The sequence below is a fragment of the Balaenoptera musculus genome, chromosome 1 (assembly GCF_009873245.2).
Source record: "Balaenoptera musculus isolate JJ_BM4_2016_0621 chromosome 1, mBalMus1.pri.v3, whole genome shotgun sequence".
Lineage (NCBI taxonomy): Eukaryota > Metazoa > Chordata > Mammalia > Artiodactyla > Balaenopteridae > Balaenoptera > Balaenoptera musculus.
Window position 1 is genome coordinate 106,132,957 of NC_045785.1, and position 23,811 is coordinate 106,156,767.

The 23,811-nt window shown below is 39.4% G+C and overlaps 1 protein-coding gene across 8 annotated transcripts in view; it reads left to right on the top strand.

The window, feature by feature from the left end:
- LOC118897873 (phosphodiesterase 4D interacting protein) overlaps positions 1–23,811 on the top strand; it is a 218,171-nt gene that overhangs the window by 41,043 nt on the left and 153,317 nt on the right. For all 8 annotated transcript variants that reach the window (XM_036857374.1, XM_036857557.1, XM_036857384.1 and 5 more), the window contains exons 2-3: positions 4,375–4,430; positions 9,085–9,230. In XM_036857374.1, the coding sequence (XP_036713269.1) occupies positions 4,375–4,430; positions 9,085–9,230 (202 nt within the window). The remainder of the gene's footprint in view (positions 1–4,374; positions 4,431–9,084; positions 9,231–23,811) is intronic.

A 23,811-nucleotide genomic window follows, 5' to 3' on the forward strand; every position in this document is an offset into this window, starting at 1 on the left:
AAGACTTGTTGCAGACCTGCTTTGTAATGTTGAAGTTGTATGATTGCCATCTTGCCCTTGCTCATGAATAATATGGTCCATTAACACAATCCATTGTTTTTCTCAGTCCACAAACTAAACAGACCAAAATACAAGGCAATAACACCAAATACGCAGTTTGCAAAGGGTGGTCTGTGGCTGCCTTATAGAAAATATCCCTCTGCAGACTGCATCTTGGTGTTACCCTTTGGTAAGGAAGGACCCAAGTTTCGACCCCTCCTCCCAATGTTATGAGAGACCAGACTAGTGGGACCAGTGAGCCGCTCACATCTTGGAAAGGAGCCATATGAATGGCCATTTTCAAGAAAAGCAAAATTGAGTGCTTGGCTAGTCCTAATGTAATTGAAACTACCATACTTAGAAAACTACTGGAAGAAATCACCAGAGCAGAGTTTGACAGCATCAGAGTATCAGAATGTAGCAGATAGCTCTGAGAGGAGCACTTGTTTTCTGATCATCCTCAACCTAATCACCCTGGAAAACTGTAGGAAAAGCTAGTACTGTGGGATATTGAATGTTGATGTATTGTTTGGGTCCAGTATCTTCAGAGCTCCTTATCAGCAAGTCAGGAAAATGTGGGTAATACACCAGGCAGAAATTAAGTGGGTGAACAGCTGGTAGGTGGGTGGTACTTGGAAAATGTTTGGTTCTTCAAATTAAGCAGGAGAGTGTCTCAGCAAAAATTAGTAAGTATGGGGAATTCCCTGGCGGTCCAGTGGTTAAGACTCCGAGCTTCTACTACGGGGGGTGCAGGTTCAATCCCTGATCGGGGAACTAAGATCCCGCGTACTGTGCAGTGCAGCCAAAAAAAAAAAAATTAGTAAGTATGATTTTAGTGGAATTGGTATCAGTATTGACACATTGGTGAGGTAGCGAGCAAAAAGATAAGGCTCACTGAGGGAGAGTTTAGTTCATTTATACAAGAAAAGCATGTAAGGTAAAACATGCAGGTAACATGTATTGATAAGATAGGCATATCTTTGGGGAAAGATTATATATGTACATCTATGCAGGAGAGCTGTAAGTGCCCTGGTGAACCACATGCTAGCTGAGCATGAGTCATTCATTGACTGATGTTTTTTATAAAAAAAAAACAAAAAACAAAAACTAGAAACACTTGAATTTGAGAAACTAGGACAAGGGTATACAATTTTTTCTGGGCTTGGGTAATAGAGAAAAATTTACCAACATCTGTTACTGCTCTGTGTGTGTGTGTGTGTGTGTGTGTGTGTGTGTGGCCAGGCTTGGAGTTTGTCTCTAGCATACCCCAATTCTCTTTGCACTTTGGTTTATCAGATATTGTCACAAATTGCAATCCCCTAGACATATTATACCCTGTGTTTCTTCACCATGTGCCCCTTCTCTGGGGGAGCATCAAATTCCTTACCAACCTTTCGGAGCAGCTGAGTGAGCCCCACTCTCTGGCAATATGAGAGGGAACTTGAGCTGTTAGCAGAGTTAAAGTGATTTTTTAAATATCTCCTGAGACTACAGAAAGCCCATTAACTCAGTACTCATCCAAAGTGACCTCTCTACCCTTCTGGTTATTGCTTCATAGGCAGGCAGCCAGCTCAGGGTGAGTGTGGGGTTGGGGAGAAGGTGAAGTATCTTGTGGCATATGTATCGCCTTGTTGTAACTTGCTCCTGGTCTAGAATGTGGACTCTTCGGAGCAAGGAGAATTGAATGAGATCATGTCTGGAAAGTTCCCCCATCCTTGGAAAGTATTAAAATGGGTTTTAATACTATTAGCATCTAGGAGAATAGAATTGTGTAATTACTGCAAGGAACCTTAGAAATTCATGCATGTCTTTTACACATACTTAAGGAAGCTGAAGCCCAGAGGTAAAAGTGACTTATAAGCCCCTTAGTAGCTTACCATCGCAAATTAATGAATTGTGTACTGAAGCCAATAGGTAACCCAAGACAGTGTCTTAAAGCAGAAATGAAAATTTTGTCTGCATTTGATATATACCAGGGTGACAGCCTCAGAGATCTATAAGGAGCCAGGCTAGTATCATAAATGAGTGCATGAGCTGGGATTACAAGAAGAGGGAGTGACGGGAACTGTGGCAAACTGGAGAACAAGTCTCTTCTGTTTAAAGGCAGCAGGTTATCCCTCTGTGTGGGAAGGCAGGCCCAGTACTGCCAGACCCATTCATTTTGCAAGAGAAGTTAGAAATGGATCAACCTTGTATTGACCAAATCAAACATGTTGGATGGGCTGAATTTGGCCTGAGGAATGGCTTTGCTCCTGACAGCAGATACACAGTTACCCAGGTCTGTGGGCTGAGCACAAAGGAATCCATCCAATGCATGAATAGCAGCAGCTAATTATAAGTTTTTTCCCCACAAATTTTTCAAGATATTGTTCTAGCTGATAGTTTCAAAATCCTTGCCCTACTTTTTCTCAACAGAGGGAAATCCATAAGTAGTACATTCATCTCTTTCCTTCTTCACTCTCAGGGAAAGTTTTTAATGAGAAGTGGAGAAGGGGAAGAGACAGAGGGCCTGGAAGAACCCCAAGCTGGTGATCTGCTTTTGAATAATAAAGAATCACCAGGTGGTGGGTATAGTCCAGCGTGCCCTGTCTGGTACTTTCATGTCCATCTGGAACTTAACAAAGTGAAGATTTATGCCAAGATCCAGCCCTGAGGCAGAGAAGAAAGAACACCAACAGTTTCTAAATAAATGCCAGGCTCTCTTCCGCCTCTCTGTGAATGTCTTCTGGCTTTTAAAAAGAGAAGCCCTCTAAATCTCTGGCAATATAATTATTTTTAGAACAACTAACTGGGAGTACCCAAGGGTTTAAGGAATAAGCTAAATGTTGAAAGCATCTCTCTGTAGGATTATTGCAATCACCTCTCTGTTTCTGGCTTCCCCACCCAGAGAGTCTGTTGTCAAAGCATTAGCCAGACCTTTTAAAACATTCGTCACTCAGTTCACCTCTTTTTTTGACTCACAAGACTCCAGTGACTAAATTTCTCTCAGTGTCCCAAAGGCTTTATACAATCTGCCCTCTGCCCAACTTTCCTATTATTTCCTTCACCACACCTCCTGCTGCTCAGTCTGCCCAGCCACACTGGCCTCCTTGTTGTTCAAAAATTGCTCTGGCATGCTCCCTCCTAAGAGCCTTTGCATTTGATGTCCCCTGCTTAGAAGACTCTGCCCAAATACTCATATTATTGCTTCTCAGAGAAACTTTGCCTCCTGAAAATTGCAATCCCCTCCTCCTCCCCATAGCTCCAGGATTCCCTACCTCTATTCCCTACATTAATTTTTTATAGTATCTCTCCCCAATTGCTACTGTACATTTTGCTTTTTTGCTTCCTTTTACTGTAATATTAGTTCCATGAGTGCAGGCATTTTGGTCTGTTTTGTTCACTGCTACATTTGTGGAGCTTAAAACTGGTGCCTAAAAACATAGTAGGTGCTTCACAAGTATTTGTTAATACATTTTGAGACTTTTTTTCCCCTTCTGTGCTAGGAATGGTGGCCTTCACTGTGCTGGACACACCAGATACACCTCTGGCTACTGCATCGTGGTGTTTTTAACATTTCCATTAATAGACTCTGTCTGTTTTCCAAGTTTTCTAGGTCAATTCTACTTCCTAAACATATCTTGATTTTTTTGTTGTTGTTGTTGTTGCTTCTCTCCATTTCTCCTATCCTATCCCTTAGTTAAAACTATCACAACTTCTTGCTATCCCCATCTACTTTTGTTCCCTCTACACAGTGTCACTCAACAGCCAGAATGATCTAAAGTCTAAATCTGGTCACTTACCATTCATTCCCTCATTTAAAATCCTTCAGTGGTTTCCCATTGACCTGCACATAAAACTCATATCCTTACCCCATCCCTCAGGGCCCTGCATGGTCTGGTTGCAACATTGGCTTTCTCTGTTCCTCTAACAGGCCAAGTTCCTCCCTGACTCAGGGTCCTTGCTGTTCCCTCATGATGGAACACTCTGCTGTTCCCATTTTTCATCTGGCTGACATTCTCTTCATCTCAATTTAAATGCTCTTTTCTCTGAGTTTCTCTGAGTCTCTCTACTAGTTAAGTTACTCTGCATATTCCTTCATAGCACTTGCTACAATAGTAATTCAGTGCTTGTGGAACTGTTTGTCCAATGGCTGTCTCTACAAATACCTACTGAGGATAGAAACCCTTCCTGTGGGGTTTGTCTTTGTCTTTCCAGCACTTAACACTGTCCCTGATACATAGTACTAGCTTAATGATTGTGGAGAAATAAATAAAAATAGATGTCTTGCCACCCAGGGATTGGACACTGTGTGGGGTGGTATCTCATTAATTAACGATGTGTTTCTCTCCACAGAGATTATTTTGCAGAAGATGATGGGGAGATGGTACCTAGAACAAGTCATGCAGCAGGTAAGGAGGTTTTGGGCCTTGCTTTGCTAAATTCTTGGTCTCCTGCTGATCATAATTCCCTTAAATTATAGACCCTTTAATGTCACCATGGCATGTAGTATATAATTCCCCTCCTTCCCAGCACAGTGCAGTAAATCATAACTGAAATACTTATGTGAACTCTTCATACTTTTTTTTTAATTTTTAAATTTTTTAAATATTTATTTATTTATTTTTCGCTGCATTGGGTCTTCATTGCTATGCGTGGGCTTTCTCTAGTTGCGTCAGGCGGGGGCTACTCTTTGCTGTGGTGCTCAGGCTTCTCATTGCTGTGGCTTCTCCTGTTGTGGAGCACGGGCTCTAGGCGCACGAGCTTCAGTAGTTGTGGCATGCAGGCTTCAGCAGTTGTGGCTTGCGGGCTTGGTTGCTCCGTGGCATGTGGGATCTTCCCAAACCCGTGTCCCCTGCATTGGCAGGCAGATTCTTAATTAAAATTAGCCTTTGTAATTGTGTATGTGAAATCTATAAATTCTACGGGCCTACCATACTCATTTTGAGCATCAAGAGTCTCCATTTTGAGGTAAAAATTGAAGGACTAGGGCAAAATGGAAGGGGAATGAAGAAAATGCCTACTATACGCAAGATATTAGGTTGGGTACTTTCACTGATTATTTCATTTAATCCATATAAATGCTCTGTGAGGTAAGCATTATTATACCCATTTTTACAGAGGCAATGATGCTCAGCAAAATTAAGAGATTTGCCTAAATTCCCACAATTAGCAAGTGGTCAGGATTCATAACCAATCTTTTTTTTCTTTAACATTTTCGTTGTGTCCATATCCAGTCTTCAAAGGCTCTTATCTTTGTACCATATCCTATGAATCTAACTGTAATGTATTGTTGTTTTCTCAAATTTTCTTCCATTTAATCGCCTATTTAATTTCACGTAAATGTGGAAGAAATCATTTTTTTCTAACTTATTTTAATTAAAACATTTGCATTTACTTAGAAATATCAAGTTATCAACAAAACCATTACTATTACTACTATTATTATTATTAATTTGCAATCACAGTGTGGTATACAAGTAACAGAACAACAATTATTTTGAACAAGCTGAATCAAAGACAATTGAAAATGGGAAAATACCCAACTCTATCTATAATTAATTTGTGCTGTGTACCAATAAAACCTGCTTTAAATTTCTGTGCTAATTTAAACCCCTGTACTCAATCAGGCAAGGTTAGTGGCTATTGAAAATACCATTAAGGATAGGGCTATCTAAAGACACACTTGATAGTATGTTATTTTTACAAACACGAATAGACACTGTACAGTGTCCAGTTTAAAAACAAATCATATAAATCATATGGCCTTACATTCCCCCCCCCCTTTTTTTTTCTTTAAAATTGGTTATGTAATGAGTAGTTAAATACTTCCAGACAAGAAAAAACCTGCCCTGGAACCACGCTATTTATCATCATTATTTTTTTTTTAATCTTCATCTTCTTCATATTTCTCCTTGTCATCATCTTCTTGACCCTTTTGTCTTTCTTCTTTTTTTTTTTTAAACAGGGAATGCTCTTCTGTTTTTTTTTTTTTTTTTTGGCCGTGCGCTGTGGCTTGTGGGATCTTAGTTCCCTGACCAGGGATTGAACCCCAGCAATAAGCATTTAAAAAAAAATTCTGAGAAGTTGATTGAAGCATCTGGGGACTTTTTCTTGCATTCCTTCTGGAAAGTCTGTAGAAAGAAAGAGAAAAGAGGGAAGGAGGGAGGGAGGCATATATTCTCCCATCCCATAGGTTGGCCTTTCATTCTATTGATGGTTTCCTTTGCTGAACAGAAGCTTTTTAGTTTGATGTAGTCCCACTTGTTTATTTTTGCTTTTGTTGCCTTTGCTTTTGGTGCCCATGCCTATGTGGTCCATTAATTTTCGACAAAGGAGATAAGAATATACAAGGGAGGAAGGAAGGAAAGAGAAAAGAAAAAGGGGGAAAAAAGAAGAGAAAAACAAAGGACAGAAAAAGAGCATATTATGATATTTTTCTTCTTGGCCCTTTCAGATCGCCTTTGCCCATGTGTCTATGTCTAGTTAACTTTTCCTCAGTGGGGCACAGAGTCACCTAGAGCCCATTTCACTCTCACTTGCACTGACACTGTCTATGGATCTCAGTGTGTTGCTATGCCTGTCATTCTTTCTGATTTAAAAAAAAAAAATTTGTTCAGTAATAAAGGTGCATTGCTTCTTACTGTCAGCCAAGAAAGATGTATTTTTCTATGTCTTCTGCCTGAGTCTACAACCCCAAGCCCACCTCAATCGGAGGTCATTTGCGTACCATGCTTGAAGGAAGCTCTGATTTCTTATTCTTTCACAGTGTTACTTCTCCAAGGCAGGCCTAGGGTGAGTAGCAGCTTAGCCTTCACTAGCTTCTCCCAGGGCAGTGCTTCCTTTGGTTAATGGAAAGACTGTGTCTCTTCCCCTTTGCCTGTTTTTCCCTGACTCTCAGGCCTGTTACAATCCCCTTCCCTGCTAAAATAACACAGTATTAGCATACTGCTAAGAAGTTTGAACGGAAGGAACGTGGGATTGGTTCTGCCACTTTTTGCAATGTAATCTTGGGCAAACAAACTTGCTGAACCTTTATTTACTCATTAGTTAAATGAGTGTAATAATCACATCAGTCTATTTCACTGGTTGCAGTAACTATAAATGAAATTATTCCTATACAATAACCTAAAAGATTCTCTGTAGAGAGATTTTGTAGAAATACTTCTTAGCTAGTAACTTGATTTTTTATTTCAAATAAAGCTATTTCAGTTATCTTTGGTCATGTGACACACCACTCTAAAACGTAGTGGCTTAAATACATATAGCTGATTCACTTTGTTATACAGCAGCAACTAACACAACAATGTTAAGCAATTATACCCAATAAAGATGATTAAAATTAATTAATTAATTAATTAATTAATTAATAAAACTTAGTGGCTTAAAACAGGGGTCAGCAAACTGCAGCCCATAGGCCCAATTGCCAGTATTTGTAAACAAAGTTTTATAAAAGCACAGTCATGCTCATTCACTAACATATTTTTCTGCATCTTCTTTGAGCTATCAGGTCAGAGTTGAGTAGCTGTGACAGAGTTGATGCCCATGAGCCTAAAATATTTACTATCTGGCCCTTTAAGAAAAAGATTGCCCACTCAAGGCTTAAAACAACAATGGTTTATTATTTCTCACAATCCTGGATGTTAGCAAACTGGGCATTTCTTCTGTTGGTCTCACTTGGGATCACTCAAATAACTGCCATCACTCAAATAATCTGACAGCTTTTTTTTTATGTCTTTATTGGAGTATAATTGCTTTACAATGGTTTGTTAGCTTCTGCTGTATAACAAAGTGAATCAGCTATACGTATACATATATCCCCATATCCCCTCCCTCTTGAGCCTCCCTCCCACCCTCCCTATCCCACCCCTCTAGGTCGTCACAAAGCACCGAGCTGATCTCCCTGTGCTATGCGGCTGCTTCTCACTAGCCATCCATTTTACCTTTGGTGGTGTATATACGTCAATGCTACTCTCTCACTTCATCCCAGCTTCCCCTTCCCCGCCCCACCCCCGTGTCCTCAAGTCCATTCTCTACGTCTGCGTCTTTATTCCTGCCCTGCCCCTAGCTTCATCAGTACCTTTTTTAGATTCCGTACATATGCGTTAGCACATGGTATTTGTTTTTCTCTTTCTGACTTACTTCATTCTGTATGACAGACTCTAGGTCCATCCACCTCATTACAAATAACTCAGTTTTGTTCCTTTTTATGGCTGAGTAATATTCCATTGTATATATGTGCCACATCTTCTTTGTCCATTCATCTGTCAGTGGACACTTAGGTTGCTTCCATGTCCTGACTATTGTAAATAGTGCTGCAATGAATATTGTGGTACATGTATCTTTTTGAATTATGGTTTTCTCAGGGTATATGCCCAGTAGTGGGATTTCTGGGTCATATGGTAGTTCTATTTTTAGTTTTTTAAGGAACTTCCATACTGTTCTCCACAGTGGCTCTATCAATTTACATTCCCACCAACAGTGCAAGAGGGTTCCCTTTTCTCCACACCCTCTCCAACGTTTATTGTTTCTACAATCTGACAGCTTGACTGGGACTGAGGGTCCAAGACAGCCTTTCTCAAGTGTCTAGCAGTGGTGACTGGCATCTTCATTCCCCCTGTACTTGGCCTTTCCTCCCCCAGGAAGGTAGTCTGGGCTTCTTCACAGCAAGGTGGCCTTGGGGTTTTAGGAAAGCAAGGACAGAAATGCAAGGCCTCTCAAGGCCTAGTCTCCTGAACGCATCCAACAGCAGCATTTTATCACATTCTCTAGGTCAAAGCAAGTCACTAAGCCAACCCAGATTCAAGGGGTAGAGAAATAGACCCCACTTCTTGATGTCAGGAGAAGGAACATCACATGACAAAGGCGTGTGGACATAACCTAGTGTGCTGCGCTGGGGACCACTACTAATATGATCTACCACAGGCTACTGTATGTGAACTGCTTCTCTGTGGCCTAGAATTGGTTCATATTTTGCAGAAACCAAATTCTGCTGGAACATGCAGGTTGGGATGATCATAATACCACTATTTTATAAAATTTTCTGTTGTTCTGTTTCACTGGCAGCTTTTCTTAGTGACACCAAAGATCGAGGCCCTCCAGCGCAGTCACAGACCTGGAGAAGTGGTGAGAAGGTCCCCTTTGGGCATTCCTTGAGATCATTTGAAAGACCCCTTCAGGTGCAGACCCAGGCTCTTCGAGACTTTGAGAGGGTAAGTCACATGGGTGGATAATTGTTATCCCAGTTAGAAGGAGTATCAGGGGATAGTGGTGTCTTATAAAAATATGACCCATAGTTTAGCTTGGATTATGGGTATTCTTATCAAAATGTTGTCTCTTTCAATAGCATTTATCCCAATAAGCTTATGCACTGTTAACTATATGCTGAGCACTGTGGTTCATGGGCAATTGCCTGTACCACTATTTCTGCTTAACATTTTTACCCCTGGTTTACTTCTCAGATAAATTTAGGAAGTTTAAATGGCACCCCGGGAATCTGTAGGTGGGCCATAGTGAGCCCAGGAGACCTAGTCAGTCGGCTGGCATTATATGCTCTGCTGCTGGCTTGGACCACTCTGGATATCTGGATACCGTCTGCAGCATGAGGTGGCTCAGCCACAGCCATTTGCTTCTCAACAAGAATCCGGCATTGTTGCTTGAAACTCCTGATTTAACTCTTGAAGTGCTCTGCATCTTGATAGGTTTATCCTTAGATTTGGCCAAAAGCCAAATTACTGACAATGTAATACAGGCCCCCAGCTCCCTGTGCCCTGGTTTGATCCAAGGAAGTCTGCACAATAGAACCTATCTACTGGAACCTACCTACTGGAACCTATCTACGGCCTGGAAAGAGCACCCAGGATTTCTTACATCCCTGTGTGCTAAAAAAGGAAACAGCTCTTTGGTGCCCCCTGGGGGTTGCCCAGGAATCAGGACACACATGAATACTGTGTAAAAATGCCCTGAGATGTGTGGGTTTCTTTCATTCTTGAATTGATAGCTTTTGTTATATAAAATAAAAATTCCATTTTCAAAAAAAGGTTAATAAAGCAGTGTTGACATGCGTTTACCCTGTCTTCTTTCAATTTGTAAATAGAAATGTTTCACTAGGACTTAATGTACATCCTACCAGACATTCCTGTGGACAAAGAATATGTTCCATATAATGTGTGCCTGAGAATTTAAACAGCCTACTCTTGGTTTTTGTGCTCAGAGTTGTCATGGATACCGTTTTTAAAAAAAAAGACAAAGAGTTTGCAGGAATATTAAGCGGTTTTGAAGACTAACCCTCTGAACAGCTGTGGTGCTGGTGGTAGGAGTGGGGGCAGTACCACCCAACCCCTTCCTCTGTTCCCCCTTTTGCATCTACTGCAGTGCAGAAAGGGTGAGCAGAGCTGCGGCACTCCCCAAAGCTGTGAGGGTGCTCTCTGAAAGGCAGTCTGCCTGCATGTTCCTTTTGGTGGAGAGCTGATTTGGATCATAAAAATGAAGGGTGTCACCTCCACTGCTCAGATGAATGCCCAGGTGCTGTGGGAGAGGGAAAATAATGGGCTGAGCTGGGTGATGAGCAGGGGTCAGCTGACTTTCAACTGTGGAGTCCTAAGTCTTTTTCTCTGAGCAATAAGGTCTAATATCGCTGGTTAGTCCTTACTCCTCGATGCTGGGAACCACTGACAGAAACCAAGGTAGGATGCAGAGAAAAGGCCAATAAGAGATATTTTACATGTCTCTCCCCTATGTGTCAAGCGATATATAAATAACAATGAGACTACAGCACATGCATTTGTCAGAATGGTCATTGTCAGTAAACCAAGCTGTGACCTGCTCACAGGTGTGTTCATTCTTACATCCATTCATCCATCCATCCATTCTGTAGACTTTGAATGATAGCACCTGCTGTATGAAGAAGCTCCATGAAAGGATTTGAAAATTAGAGGAAACATTAGTTAGAAAAAAAAATGTAGGAGGGAGAGTGACACATTCCAATGTCCCACCCTAAAAACTGGTAAAACACTAAATAACATGATATTTTCTCTAAAGTTTAAATCATGCATTCCTTGGGATGAAGGATGAGATCTGTACTCAGAAAGGGGAAAGGGACATATTAAAGGTTTGTGCCAGAGAAAGGTCGGCTCCTCCAGGGCATGAAGCAGATGTCAAAGAGATACAGGCCTGGGCTGGGCAGCCAGGAATCCATCTGTCTTAGTCCATTCAGGCTACTATAACCCAGACTGGGTAGCTTATAAACAACAGAAATTTATTTCTCACAGTGCTGGAGGCTGGAAGTCCAAGATCAGGGCACCAGCAGGGTTACCTTCTGGTGAAGGCCCTCTTACTGGTTCATAGCTGATGCCTTTTCACTATGTTCTCACATGGCAGAAGGGGCTAGGGATCTCTCTGAAGCTTCTTTTATAAGACATGAAACCCAAAGGCCCATCTCCTAATACAGTACCATAATCTTTGAGGATTAGGATTTCAACATATGAATGGGGGCGAGGGGGACACATTCAGACCATGGTGGCATCCTTACTTCACTTATCCCTGCAACAAATACTTGATCACTTCAAATAAGATGCTATTCCTATCCTTAGTAATAGTCTATTGGGAAGTACAGACATTGCATTACTTACAATATAATGTGTCCTTATGGTAAAGATAAGGACAGTGTACTCTGAGATCTTGGGAGAGAATGTTTAATTTTATTAAAGGACAGAGAAGGGCCTCCTACAAGAGAACACCTCTCATGGGGCTGCACATTGAGTGAGATCTTCAAAGTTGAGTTAGATTTTACCGGTTAGAGAAGGAGATTATAATATTCCAGACAAAGGGGAAATTTGGGTGAAAGGAAGAGAAGTATGTTCATGTATAGATCTGATAAGAGACTGGGCTAGAGGGATGCTATGGTCTGAATGTTTGTGTTCCCTCAAAATTCATATGTTGAGATACTAACCCCTAAAGGTGATGACATTGGGAGGTGGGGCCTTTGGAAGGTGCTTAAGTCATGAGGGTGGAGCCCTCATGGATGAGATTAGTGCCTTATGAAAGAGGCTCCAGAGAGATTCCTAGCCCCTTCCACCATGGAGGATACAAGAATTCTGTGACCCAGAAGAGAGCCCTCACCTGACCAGGCTGGCACCATGCTCTTTGACTTCCACCCTCCAGAACTGTGAGAAATAAACTTCAGTTGTTTATAAGCTACCCAGTCTGTGATATTTTCTTAAAGCAGCCTGAACAGACTTAGTCAAGAGAGGTAAGGAGGGAGACTTAGAACAAGGAGAGAAGTAATATTAAAGATACTTAATCAGTAAAAATTAATTGATCAGTTAATGTGATTGCTTCTGAAATATTTGTTGATGTAGGAAATTCTAGGGAAAAGAGCCTTTGATTCCAGAGTAAGTGATAATAGACTAAAAATGTAAATACTGGCACATTATGGAAAATACATCATTGGTCAATTAACAAGTGAAAGTGACAGCATCTTTCTTCACTGTATTGGTGCAGGAGGAAGGGGCAAAGGGAACAGAGCTTTGAAGATATAGTTTTCTTTCCTTTTCTTTTTCTGCGTTCTGTATCCCTGACCAACAGTATGAGTGGGGCTAGGGAAGGATAGGCAGGGGGAAGGGGTCAGAAATAGTGACACAGATGAGCCTACTCAACTTTACACTGGTAGAAGTAAATTAATAGGTGTTGTTCCCCATGATAAAAGAGTTTTGCTTAGTATGTATGCTTCATTTGTACATTTTGAATGAGTGAATGATTTAATTAATTTTTAAACCTTGTCAGCTTTGTTTTAAAGGCGCTTCCCCCTGCCCCCCAAAGATACATTGATGGAGTGATCTCTGTTCTTTCCAGAACTATAGACTTGAGAAGTGGGTTAAGTGCTTCTCATAAATTGTCTTATTTTGTCTTTATAAACCTGCATGAAACAAGCATCACTGTTCCTATTTTCAAGTGAGGGAACCAGAACTCATAGAGATTGTGACTTTTTCAGGATCATGGAGTTTAGGTACCATGATTACAAATCCTGACAGGTTGTTGGGTCATTTTACATAGTCATATGTCAAATGGCCATAGTCATATGTTGAGAAAAATTCTTTCCTATATGTTTTCTCACTGATCACAGCACCCACCCCACCTCCAGCATCTCTGGGGTGAGTGAGACCTGAGCAGCACATAGATAACACTAGCTAGCGTGTGTTGATCACTTTCTGTGTGTCAAGTAGTGTGCTAAGTATGTGCAGTATCATCTCATTTAATGCCCATGGAAACCCTGTGAAGAAAGCATGATTATTACACCAGTTTATAAATCAGGAAACAAAGGCACAAAGAGTAACAAAGGAACTTACCAAGCATCTCATAATGTGCTGAGAATACTCGTCATTTTTGTGACCTAAAATAGTACTTTCTATGTTGGTGGTAATAAAAGTGCTGACTCCTATAGGCCTGGAATCATGAGCTCCTCCTATTTAGATGGGCACAGAGTACAGTTCTATCTTCCCTAGGTAAACTGTAAATCCACTTTTATCTCCCAGTATTCTCCATCACATGCTTTCTATTCCATTAATTCTGAACTGCTTGCAATTCAAAGTTGTTTCATACTTCCAAGCCTTTGTTCTGGCTGTTCCCGCTGCCTAGAATAATTTTTCTCTCCTGTTCTTTACCTGGTTAAAGCCTACTCATCCTTCAAGTTTCAGTTCAGGTTCAGTTTTTTGTTTATTTGTTTTTCTTTTTAGGATGCCTCCGCTCATTCTCCAGTCTCAAAATATATACTCAGACTCTAGGCAATTCAGAGGCAGAAAGCCTCTTGTTCACCTTTTTCTAGTCTCTAGAACCTAGCATAAATGCTGGTACATAGTAAGTGCTCAGTAGATGTTCATCAATTAAACTAAGTTTGTTGAAAAGTGTTGAAGATTAGGTGTTATATTGGATTTATATTCCCCCTGGCCTCTACTTCAGTATTCACTGAGTGTATTCACAGTAAGTAAAATGATTCTAAAGAGGGTATTGGTATATTAATTAATTGGTTAGGATAGGAAACTGAGAAGTCAGGAAAAATACATATACTTTTAGAAGTCCAATGCGCTATCCATTGTACTACAGAGCCAGGTGGGAAAAGTACGTTTATTTTTAATGGTGAGTTTAAAGGGAGATAACTGTCTACCTAAACTGGGATCATAAAATTATAAATGTAAAGTAAGAGAAAGAAAGCAGAGACCTTTTGAAATATTTGACAAGATTTATTAAGAAGATCATAATAATAGCTAATAATAATATTTATTGAGTGTTTATTAAACACTAGGCACTTTTTAGACATTTAACACATTTTATTTCAGCTCTTTTTCAGTTCATTTTCCTAACTTATGAGATAGATATTAGATATTATATTACATCCATTATATGAGTGAAGAGACCAAGACTCAAAGAACTTGATGAAAACTATTACAGGTATAAAGTGGCAGAGCCAAGATAATTCCAAGAGTCAAGGTTCTTGGGGGAATGAGAGGACCATTCAGAGAAGGAGAGGTTACATTAGTGCAATGTGTGCAATTTGGTTTTATGCAGAGAATCAAAATGGCAAATGCTATATATAGAAAAGCCATGGAGAGGGTAGGGGTCTGTGGCTTTAAGGTCTAGAGGAGGCCTCCACTGCCCTCCCCTGTTTACACATTTTCTAATAATGTTGTCTTTCACATGAAAATGCCAACAAGACCAGCTGCAATGTTTGCTTAATTATAGTCTGAAGCTAGCTTTTCTGGGCAGTCTGAATCCAACCACAGTGAGTCAGCCTGTTGAGGCCCCACCCATCCTGGCACATTTTTCCACTTGGGTCTTGAAGTCGGGGGGGGGGGGGGGGGCGGGGGTTTGCGGGGAGTGAGTCCTAAAAGAGACTTTTCTACCTTTATGGAGATCTGAGTTATCACGGCCTGGGTTTCCTGTTCTAGTTTAGGTGAGTCTGGGTCATGTCACTTCTGCCTTTAGGTCCAGCCATTTCAAGTGCTTCTTGAGTTTCTCTTTAATTACAGCCTTGGAAAATGAAAGCTACTGGTGAAGTACATTTTCTTTCTTTCTTTTTTTTTTTTGAAAATGGCATTTATGTTCCTCAAACCACAGTGCCCCAAGCATACTGGTTTTGGTTTCACTAGTGTCTTGAGACTTTCAAAAAGTTATTAGATGAGAAGGGAAGGGGGGATAAATCTGAAACTTTCAGCAATCATAAGGACAGGATTTTTTCTTTCTTGTTAAACATGACTTTTCAGAGGGATTCCACACAGTCATTCCACAGAACTTCGGCAACATTTTCATTACTAAGCAACACTGCCAAAAATAAGCATCAAATCAATCACATTTTTCTTAAGAACTATGAATTAAAGGAATGATTCTGAGTGCTGTAGAGGATGCAGAGATGTATATGAGTTACCATTCTCAGAGAACATACACTCTGATTAGGGACATAAGAAATTTAAATTACACGAAATTTAATTTAAATAACATCTAAGGCACCAGTGGAAGAGATCACAAGATGAGAGTAATTGCCAATCAAATGTATGTCTTTAAAACCTAGATGTTAGGACAAAACATTTTTTCTAGTTTGTATTCATACATATAGTTAAACTTTACAAAGTTATAAATATTGGCTCACATTTGGTTACACAATTAACAAAGTAACTTTATCAAAAAGAATGAAATTACAAAAATTGAACAACCCTGAAAGTTCTGGAAGGTATGGTTACCAACACAGAAAAGAGCAATCACTTCCACAGAGAAAATGGCACTTCAATGAGAATAATCCTTCTTATTTTTTGTTATCTCCTCTCTGTGTCCTCATTAGAACTTGTTGTCTTCTCCTCTTCACTGTATGAAGAGAAGCTCTGTCTTTCTTCCTATGGACTTGAGGAATTTCCATTCCAATGATAAAATATTAAAATAACAAAAATAATGATACCAATTAATATTTATTGAGTACTACAGTGTGCAGACCTCTGTGAATGCACCTGACTTGCATTATCTTATTCAGTTCTGAAAACAGTCTTCTGAGGTTGGTACAACCATTATTTTCATTTGTATAGGAAGGGACACTGAAGCTAGGAAAAGACTAGTGATTGCTAGAAAATGCTAGAGCTGGGATTTTAACAGAAGTGTACCGATTCCAGAACCTGAACTCTTAGCCACAATTTCATTATGCCACTCTATGTACAGCTGCTCCCCTTATTCATTTGTTTGTTCATCTACTCAGTATATGGGTACAATCTATGTGCCAGGCCTGTTCTAGCTTTTACATGCACAGTGATCAAGTATGAAAAGGTGTGTGTTGAAGGATGAATGTCTCAGTGTTTTTATACTAATAAAATATTAGAAACAATCTATTACTCATCAAGGCAAGGATTGATTATTTCAGCCATGATACACATACAACAGAGCATCACAGAGCAATGTCCTGACTTGGAAGGATGTCTGTAATAATAATAACAAATTTAAGATTAAACAACAGAACAACAACAACAATTTGAATATTACATAAAATAAGATCCCTTTTAAAAAATTTTATTTTTACACAATTTTTAAAGATTCCTTTCCATTTCCATTATTAAAAGTATTGGCTATTTGTTATACAGCACATCCTTGAGCCTATCTTACACCCAACAGTTTGTACCTTCACTCCCCCACCCCTATACTGCCCCTCCATCCCCACTGGTAACCACTAGTTTGTTCTCTATGTCTGTGAGTCTGCTTCTTTTATGTCATATTCACTAGTTTGTTGTATTTTTTAGATTCCACATATAAGCGATATCATAGTATTTATAAGATCTCATTTTTGAGGGAGAAAAACTAGAAATGTCTGGAAGGATATACACCAAAATATTTAAAGTGATTAGGTCTGGGTGATAGGATTAGCCATGATTTTTACCTTCTTTATAACTTTTTGTATTACCTGAATTTTTAATAATGTGCATTCCTTTTATTTATCTAATCATTCAACAAATATTTCTAAAGTGCTTACTGTATACAACATAATGTCTTAAGCACTGCACATACAATAATGGATAGGCAAACATGGTTCCTGCCCTCATGGAGTTTACAGATTAGCCAATTACAACAGAATGTAATCATTACAATGCTGTGGAGGCACTCAGGAGGGGCCCTTACCCAGGCTTTAGGGTCAGATGGGCTTCCTTTAGTAGGTAATATCTAATTCAAATCCGTACAGGCTAGTTGGAGATAGTGAAGTCAGAGCTGAATGGAAATTGAAGAGGAATGACTTTCCAGGCTGACACTGCTACCCGTGAAAAGTCCTAGAGGCAACAGAGAGCAAGTTCAGCAACAGGAGGCTTTTTGTCATGGCTGGAGCACTAGAGTATAGAATGGGGTTCAAGCTGGTTTTATCTCCCCCTACCACCTGCTACTCTCGGTCAAAGCCTTATTGTTACTACCATGGTTATTCATGGTATCACTGTGAACTCAGCTCTTATGCCTAGACAAAGTCCTAATTGTGCCTATGAAATCACCTTCTTTCCTAGAGAAGGATGGAGAAAGAATTAATGAAAATCTAGAAAAATAGGTGAGGCCATAAATTGACACGTTCCCTTCTGAATACTAAAAGCTCAGCAAATAATCTTCCTGGGTTGAACCAGTTGTGAACAAACAACACCAAGTCCTGCTCTTGTTGGTCGGGCCAAACTGTAGGAGAATCTAGTTTGGAGCCTAGGAATCCTTGGGAGCTCCCAGCATCAGTGCAGCTCAACTGTCGTTTTGCCATGGAACTCATTTAACTGTCTCTGACAGTGCTATTTCTGGCTGGGCCATTTATTTTTGGTGACCAGGGAAGTTGTTATTTGTTTTGTTTTGTTTTTATATAGTTCGTAGTGCTCCAGTATGATGATGACAACACCCTGTTATTCCAGGGTCACTGGGGGTGGTGTGGGTGTGTATCTATGGTGGGGGAAGGCAGCAGGAACATCACTGGAACCCCTGCCATTTATCTACACAATGATGCTGCCTAAGACAGCGTTTATTTATTGACCTGATATAATAGCTCTGTTGTTAGCTGTCTTGCCATCAGGCCACTTATTTCAAGAAAAGGCTGTGTAGAGGATGGGTATCAGTATGCTTCTGAGTTGAAGGGGAAAAAATTGAATGATATTGTTAATATTTTAGCATTTAAAAGACTGAAACTTCAGGGATTATGTTGAAATTTCAGAAACAGAGTTTCAGAAGAAAGATTTGTTTATTGTGCAACCCAAAAGAAGAAAAGCCAGATGTTTGTAGAGTTCTCAGTCTGCTTTCTGAGGCAGGCATCAACAACTGACTTCTGGAACACTAGACACAAACCCTGTGTGGAAGTGAAAGGGTTGATGTGTGGAAGACCAAGTTGATTGACTTCGATTGACATTTTCCTTATTAGAATGTTCGGCAGAAGTTATGCATATTCTTCAGGGCAGCCTAATGAGTATGTTTTTCCTGTCGAAATATAGGGTGGATCATGTTTTCTTTCTGTTTTATTTAAGGATTGTAACAAAACTTTAACTTTTGATAGAACATAGTAATCCATGAGTATTTAATATTGAGGGCCATGTAAAGTATACTTTATCTAGCCTTTATGTTAGGGCCCCATAATCTAAGTAGGATTAATATACATTTAGAAATGGTCAGTTCTAAACCATTTGCTTTTAACAGAACTGAATTGAATTGAACTTGAATTGAATCTTTATCATAAAAAAATCCTTTGTAAAAGGCAAAGGACTGGACATGTTACTTCTCCCAGCTTTGGTTTCTTTCTTCTTTTTTAAATAACAGCTTTTTTGAAATGTAATTTACATACCATAAAATTCACCCTTTTAAAGTGTACAATTCCATGTTTTTTGTATATTCAATGAGTTGTGCAACAATTACCACTATCTAGTTCCAGGACATTTTCATCACCGCCCAAAAACCCATCACACCCATTAGTAGTCATTTCCTGTTCCCTCTTCCCCCAGGCCCTGGAAACCACTCATCTAATTTCCCTATGGATTTGTCTAGTCTGAAAATTTCATATAAATAGAATCATGTAATATATGACTTTTTGTGCCTGGCTTATTTCACATTATATAATGTTTTCAAGGTTCATTCGTGTTGTAGCATGTGTCAGTACTTCATTCCTTTTTATGACTGAGTAGTATTCCATTATATGGATATGCTAAACTCTGTGTATTCAATCTTCTGTTTTTGGATATTTGGGATGTTTCTGCTTTTTGACTATGCGAATGATGCTTCTGTTTTGTGTGGACATATGTATCACTTCTCTTGGGTGTATACCTAGGAGTGGAATTGCTAGGTCATATAGTAACCCTATGTTTAATCTTTTGAGGACTAGCTTTGGTTTAGTCACCTTGAAAATGGAGAAAACTATGTTTTATATAGGTTCAGGTGGTCAGATCCTCTGAGGTCACAAGCAATATTATTTATAATGAAGGATACTTTTTGAAAAGATGCAGGGACCTGAGGTAGAAATGGAAGTACCTTATTAGTCACAGGGGAATCTTAGGTTCACAGGGGTCATCTAGTGTCATGATTAAGGCCCTGATGAGTATGAAATATGGGTCACACTGCTGGAAGCTGTAGTCTGTGCTCCTCCACTTTCTAGCTAAGCAAATCGGCTAACTTCCTGATGTCTTACTTTCCTGGAGTATAAAATGGGGATAATAATATCCAATCCACTTACTTCACAGTGTTGTAATGAAGATAAAATGAAATAATACATATATGGAAGTGCTTTGTATATTGTCAAATCCTATACAAGTGATTGTTGTTGTGAAGATAGTGTAATTATATCTAATTAATTTTGTAATACAGGTAAAAGTCATTCAAAACAGCCAGTAATTAAACTTTTGTATTTCTCCAACTTAGATTTTATCAGAAAAGCATAGGGACTCCCAGACACATAGATGTATCACAAATAAAATATTTATATGTGAAACAAACCATCCTCCTCCTTCTCCTTGCCCCATCCCTTCGTGTCTATCCCTGCCGTCTAATCCAAAACAAGTAGGGTTCCTGGGTGCTAAAGAGCGGGAAGCACTCTCCAGCCATTGGTGTGACTTTCCCACAGGTCTGTTTTGAAAATGTAACAGTTAGCAAAGCCTGTTGAGGGTCATCCTTAGGTCCCCAGTCGTTGCTGCTGCTTTTGTCTTGGAATATCGTATCCTTTATGCTCACTTATCTCCTCTTCCTCTTCCTGCGCAAGGCAACCAGAGCACTCAGTTTGAACAGGTAGACTCCCACTACCTTTTAGGGCTCTACCATAAGAGAGCTGGTGGGGTGCTCAGAGATCTTTCAAAAAGTGACAGCTCTCTCATTGGTGCTGCCTTTGGTAATATTGTTTCTATGAGAAAGTATGTTTCAAACATAGAATCTCAGGATGGCTAAAGACCTTAAAAGTTCTCCAGAACTAACTCCTAGTGGATGTGTGAAGATTCTTAACAATATCCCTGACAAGTGGTTCTTTAGTTTCAGTTGATTCCTTTTTGTGCCAGGAAATTTACTATCTCTCATAATGTAAGTGCTAAGTAAATATTTGATGTATGAATGTATGGATGGAGTGTGGCAATAAGTTCATTACATCCAACTCTACTAGAGAATTTATTCTTATATTTAATTGAAAGCTGCCTTCCTGTAATTCCTAGTTTCATTCCATTTAAAATAGTTTTTTTAAATAATAAACTATTTCACAGACAAGAGCATACAAAGAACAATAAAACACTTGTCCATGTATCCAATATCTAAATTTTTTTTTAAAGATTTTTTTGATTTAGACCATTTTTTTAAAGTCCTTATTGAATTTGTTACAATATTGCTTCTGTTTTATGTTTTTTTGGTTTTTTGGCCACAAGGCATGTGGGATCTTAGCTCTCTGACCAGGAATTGAACCCACAGCTCCTGCATTGGAAGGCGAAGTCTTAACCACTGGACGGCCAGGGAAGTCCCCCCCAATATCTAAATTTTAACAAATATTATTTTCACTCTATTTGCCTCATATTGAAAAATAAAAGTTCACATTACAGATGCAATTGCAACACTCTTAATAGCCTACCCCAATCCGACCTCCTGACTCCTTTCCTACAGTTAATTACTATTAAATATTTTTCCGAAAGTCACACAATTAGAAAATAGCAGAGCTGAGATTTGAACCCAGATCTCCTTGGTTCAAAAGCTATTGCCCTTTCCACAATTCTGTGCTATCCCACCTAGATAAATACATATAATAGTGATAATATTTATTGCCAATTTGTAAGTGGAGAGTAAAATGTCAAGGGTTGCTTAAAACACTATTCTCCTGTTCCTCTGCTTACCATATTAAGTTATTTAAGAATATTTTTATTTTCATGAAATGTAAAATTATGAGTTATCACAGATATCAAATTAGTGGAGTTAAGTTGCAAAAGTTTCATTACATTTGAAAAGAATGTGTCAATTAAGATGATTAATCATTTTTAGTGGAGTGGAACTGTATTTTTAGGAGAGGGATTGGTAAGAGATTAATATGTTTTCAAGCATTTCCATTGTAAGAACTATCTGGGGGGTCTGAATATGATTAAGCAAATTGAGGCTGAGTTTTTTTTAAAGGCTGACTTGACAATCGGTTATGTTAATGGGGCATGACATACAACAGCTGGGTTGTAATCTCCTACTATTGTTGGCATTGATTGAGTTCTTATTAAAGTCTTATTTCCAGTCTGGACTAATACATTAAGAAGCAGTGGGAAGAAGAAATTAAGAAATGAGCAGGGGAGAACTGTTAACGTTTGGAAAAAATATTTTCAGAGAAGAGTAAAGATTTTCTATATACTACATTAAAAAGGAAGAACAAAGATAGAAGCACTGCCCCTTGCTCAAGAACCTGCAGTGTTTATTTCCTAAGCAGTGCAGAGCTTATCCAAAGCTCTGAAAGGCCCTGATTTAGGAGGTCTAGTGAGCAGCCCAGGTGTGCGTGGTTTTGTTTGCTAAAGCTACAAAACACAAACAAGTAGAACAAAACATAAGCAATAAGCAAGTAAAGTAAGTAGTAAGTAGTTCCTCACCCTTTGTTCAAACTGAGAACCAGGATCTGCTAAAGGAACAAACTCAGGCTTCTCATCCTGACTTTCAAGATCTTTCTAAAACGGTTCTTCACTTCCTGTCCTCTCTGTTCACCCACTACAGGACAGCATGTGCCCTTTGTTTCAGTCCACTTGGTCCTCTGCACCTTTGCTTATGTTCTGCCTGCCTAGATTGCCTTGTATTCTCCCTCCAGCCTATACAAACTTGATTCATCCTTTAAGGAGAGCAAAAATGTCACTTCTCTCTGGAACCTTCTCTGGTAGCCTCTCTTTCCTAATTTCTATAGTTTTTACTATTTGTACAGTTCATACTGCCCTTTGATTGTTATTTATCATATATTATTCCCCATTTATTCAGAACTCTTGTACGTAGTTCAGATTCTGCATTGTGCATTAAAATTAGTCTGTTAGAAGAATTAATTTTACTTATAAAATTACCTTTAGATATGCTCTGCCTCCTACAAGATCTGCATAATCTTGTATACAGATTGAATTCTATTAGGATTAAATCCAATGAAGTCAAAGTCAGCAGGTTAGTTATTCATCCATTCTTTTATTAAGTATTTCTTGAGCACCGACTATGTGCCAGGCACCATTCTGGGTACAGGTGATATAGCAGTGAACAAAACAGGCCTATATCCTGGCTTTCTCATGGAGTTCACATGCTAGCAGGGAGAGACAGACAAGAAACAAAATAAATAAGTAAATATAATATTTTAGAAGATGATAGTGCTATGGGATTAAAAAAAACAATGAAGGGAGACATGGAGAGCTGGGGTGAGGCATAGGGTGAGTTACAGTTTTAAATAGGGTGGTCACCTCATAGAGAAAGTGACATTTGATCAGAGACTTGAAGAGGGTGAGGAAGAGAATGCAGATAACCAAAGAAAGAGCATACTATTCAGAAGGATCAATAAGCTGAAAGGCCTTGAGGAGGGAGGGTGCTTGGTGTTTTTGAGAAACAGCAAAGAGAAACAGTGTGGCTGGGGCAGAGTACGTAGGGGAAGAGCAGTAGGAAAAATGTAGAAGAGAGGGTAGGGGAGAGGCTCCAGATTATGCAGGGCCTTGGGACTTATGGGCTAACAAAATGACTGACTTAGCCTTTCACTCTCAATTAGATGGGAAGCCATTGGGGGTTTCCAGCAGAGGAGCAATCTGACATCTTGTATCCCTCATAGAGATATGGCTGCCGCACTAAGAATCGACTATAGGGGAGCAAGGGTGGGAGTGGGGAGACCAGTTAAGGGGCTATTCAAATAACTCAGAGGAGAGATCACAGTATCTTGGGCCAGAGTGGCAAAGGTACGAGTGGCAGTGGTGGTAGATAGCTTCTCTATATGTGTTGAAAATAGAAATCTTGATAGACGGATTTACAGACAGATGAGATGATGTGCATGAGAAAGAAGGGTCAAGAATAATTCAAAGGTTTTGGCCCAAACAACTGCAAATATTGGTGGTTACAAACTGAAATGGGGTCCAAAGAGGAAGGAACATATGTGCTGGGAAAAATTAGGAATCCAGTTTTATATATCACGAGTATGAACTGTCTATATCCAAGCAGAGATTTCTACTAGGAAGTTAGGTGTAGATTGGAGTTCAGGAGAAAAGTCAAGATGGGCATATAAACTTAGAAATTTAAGTGAACAAAACAATATTTTTCTAGTCACCATTCTAGCAGATGTAGTTTCTTTGGAACCATTAAAACAAACTTTTCTATATC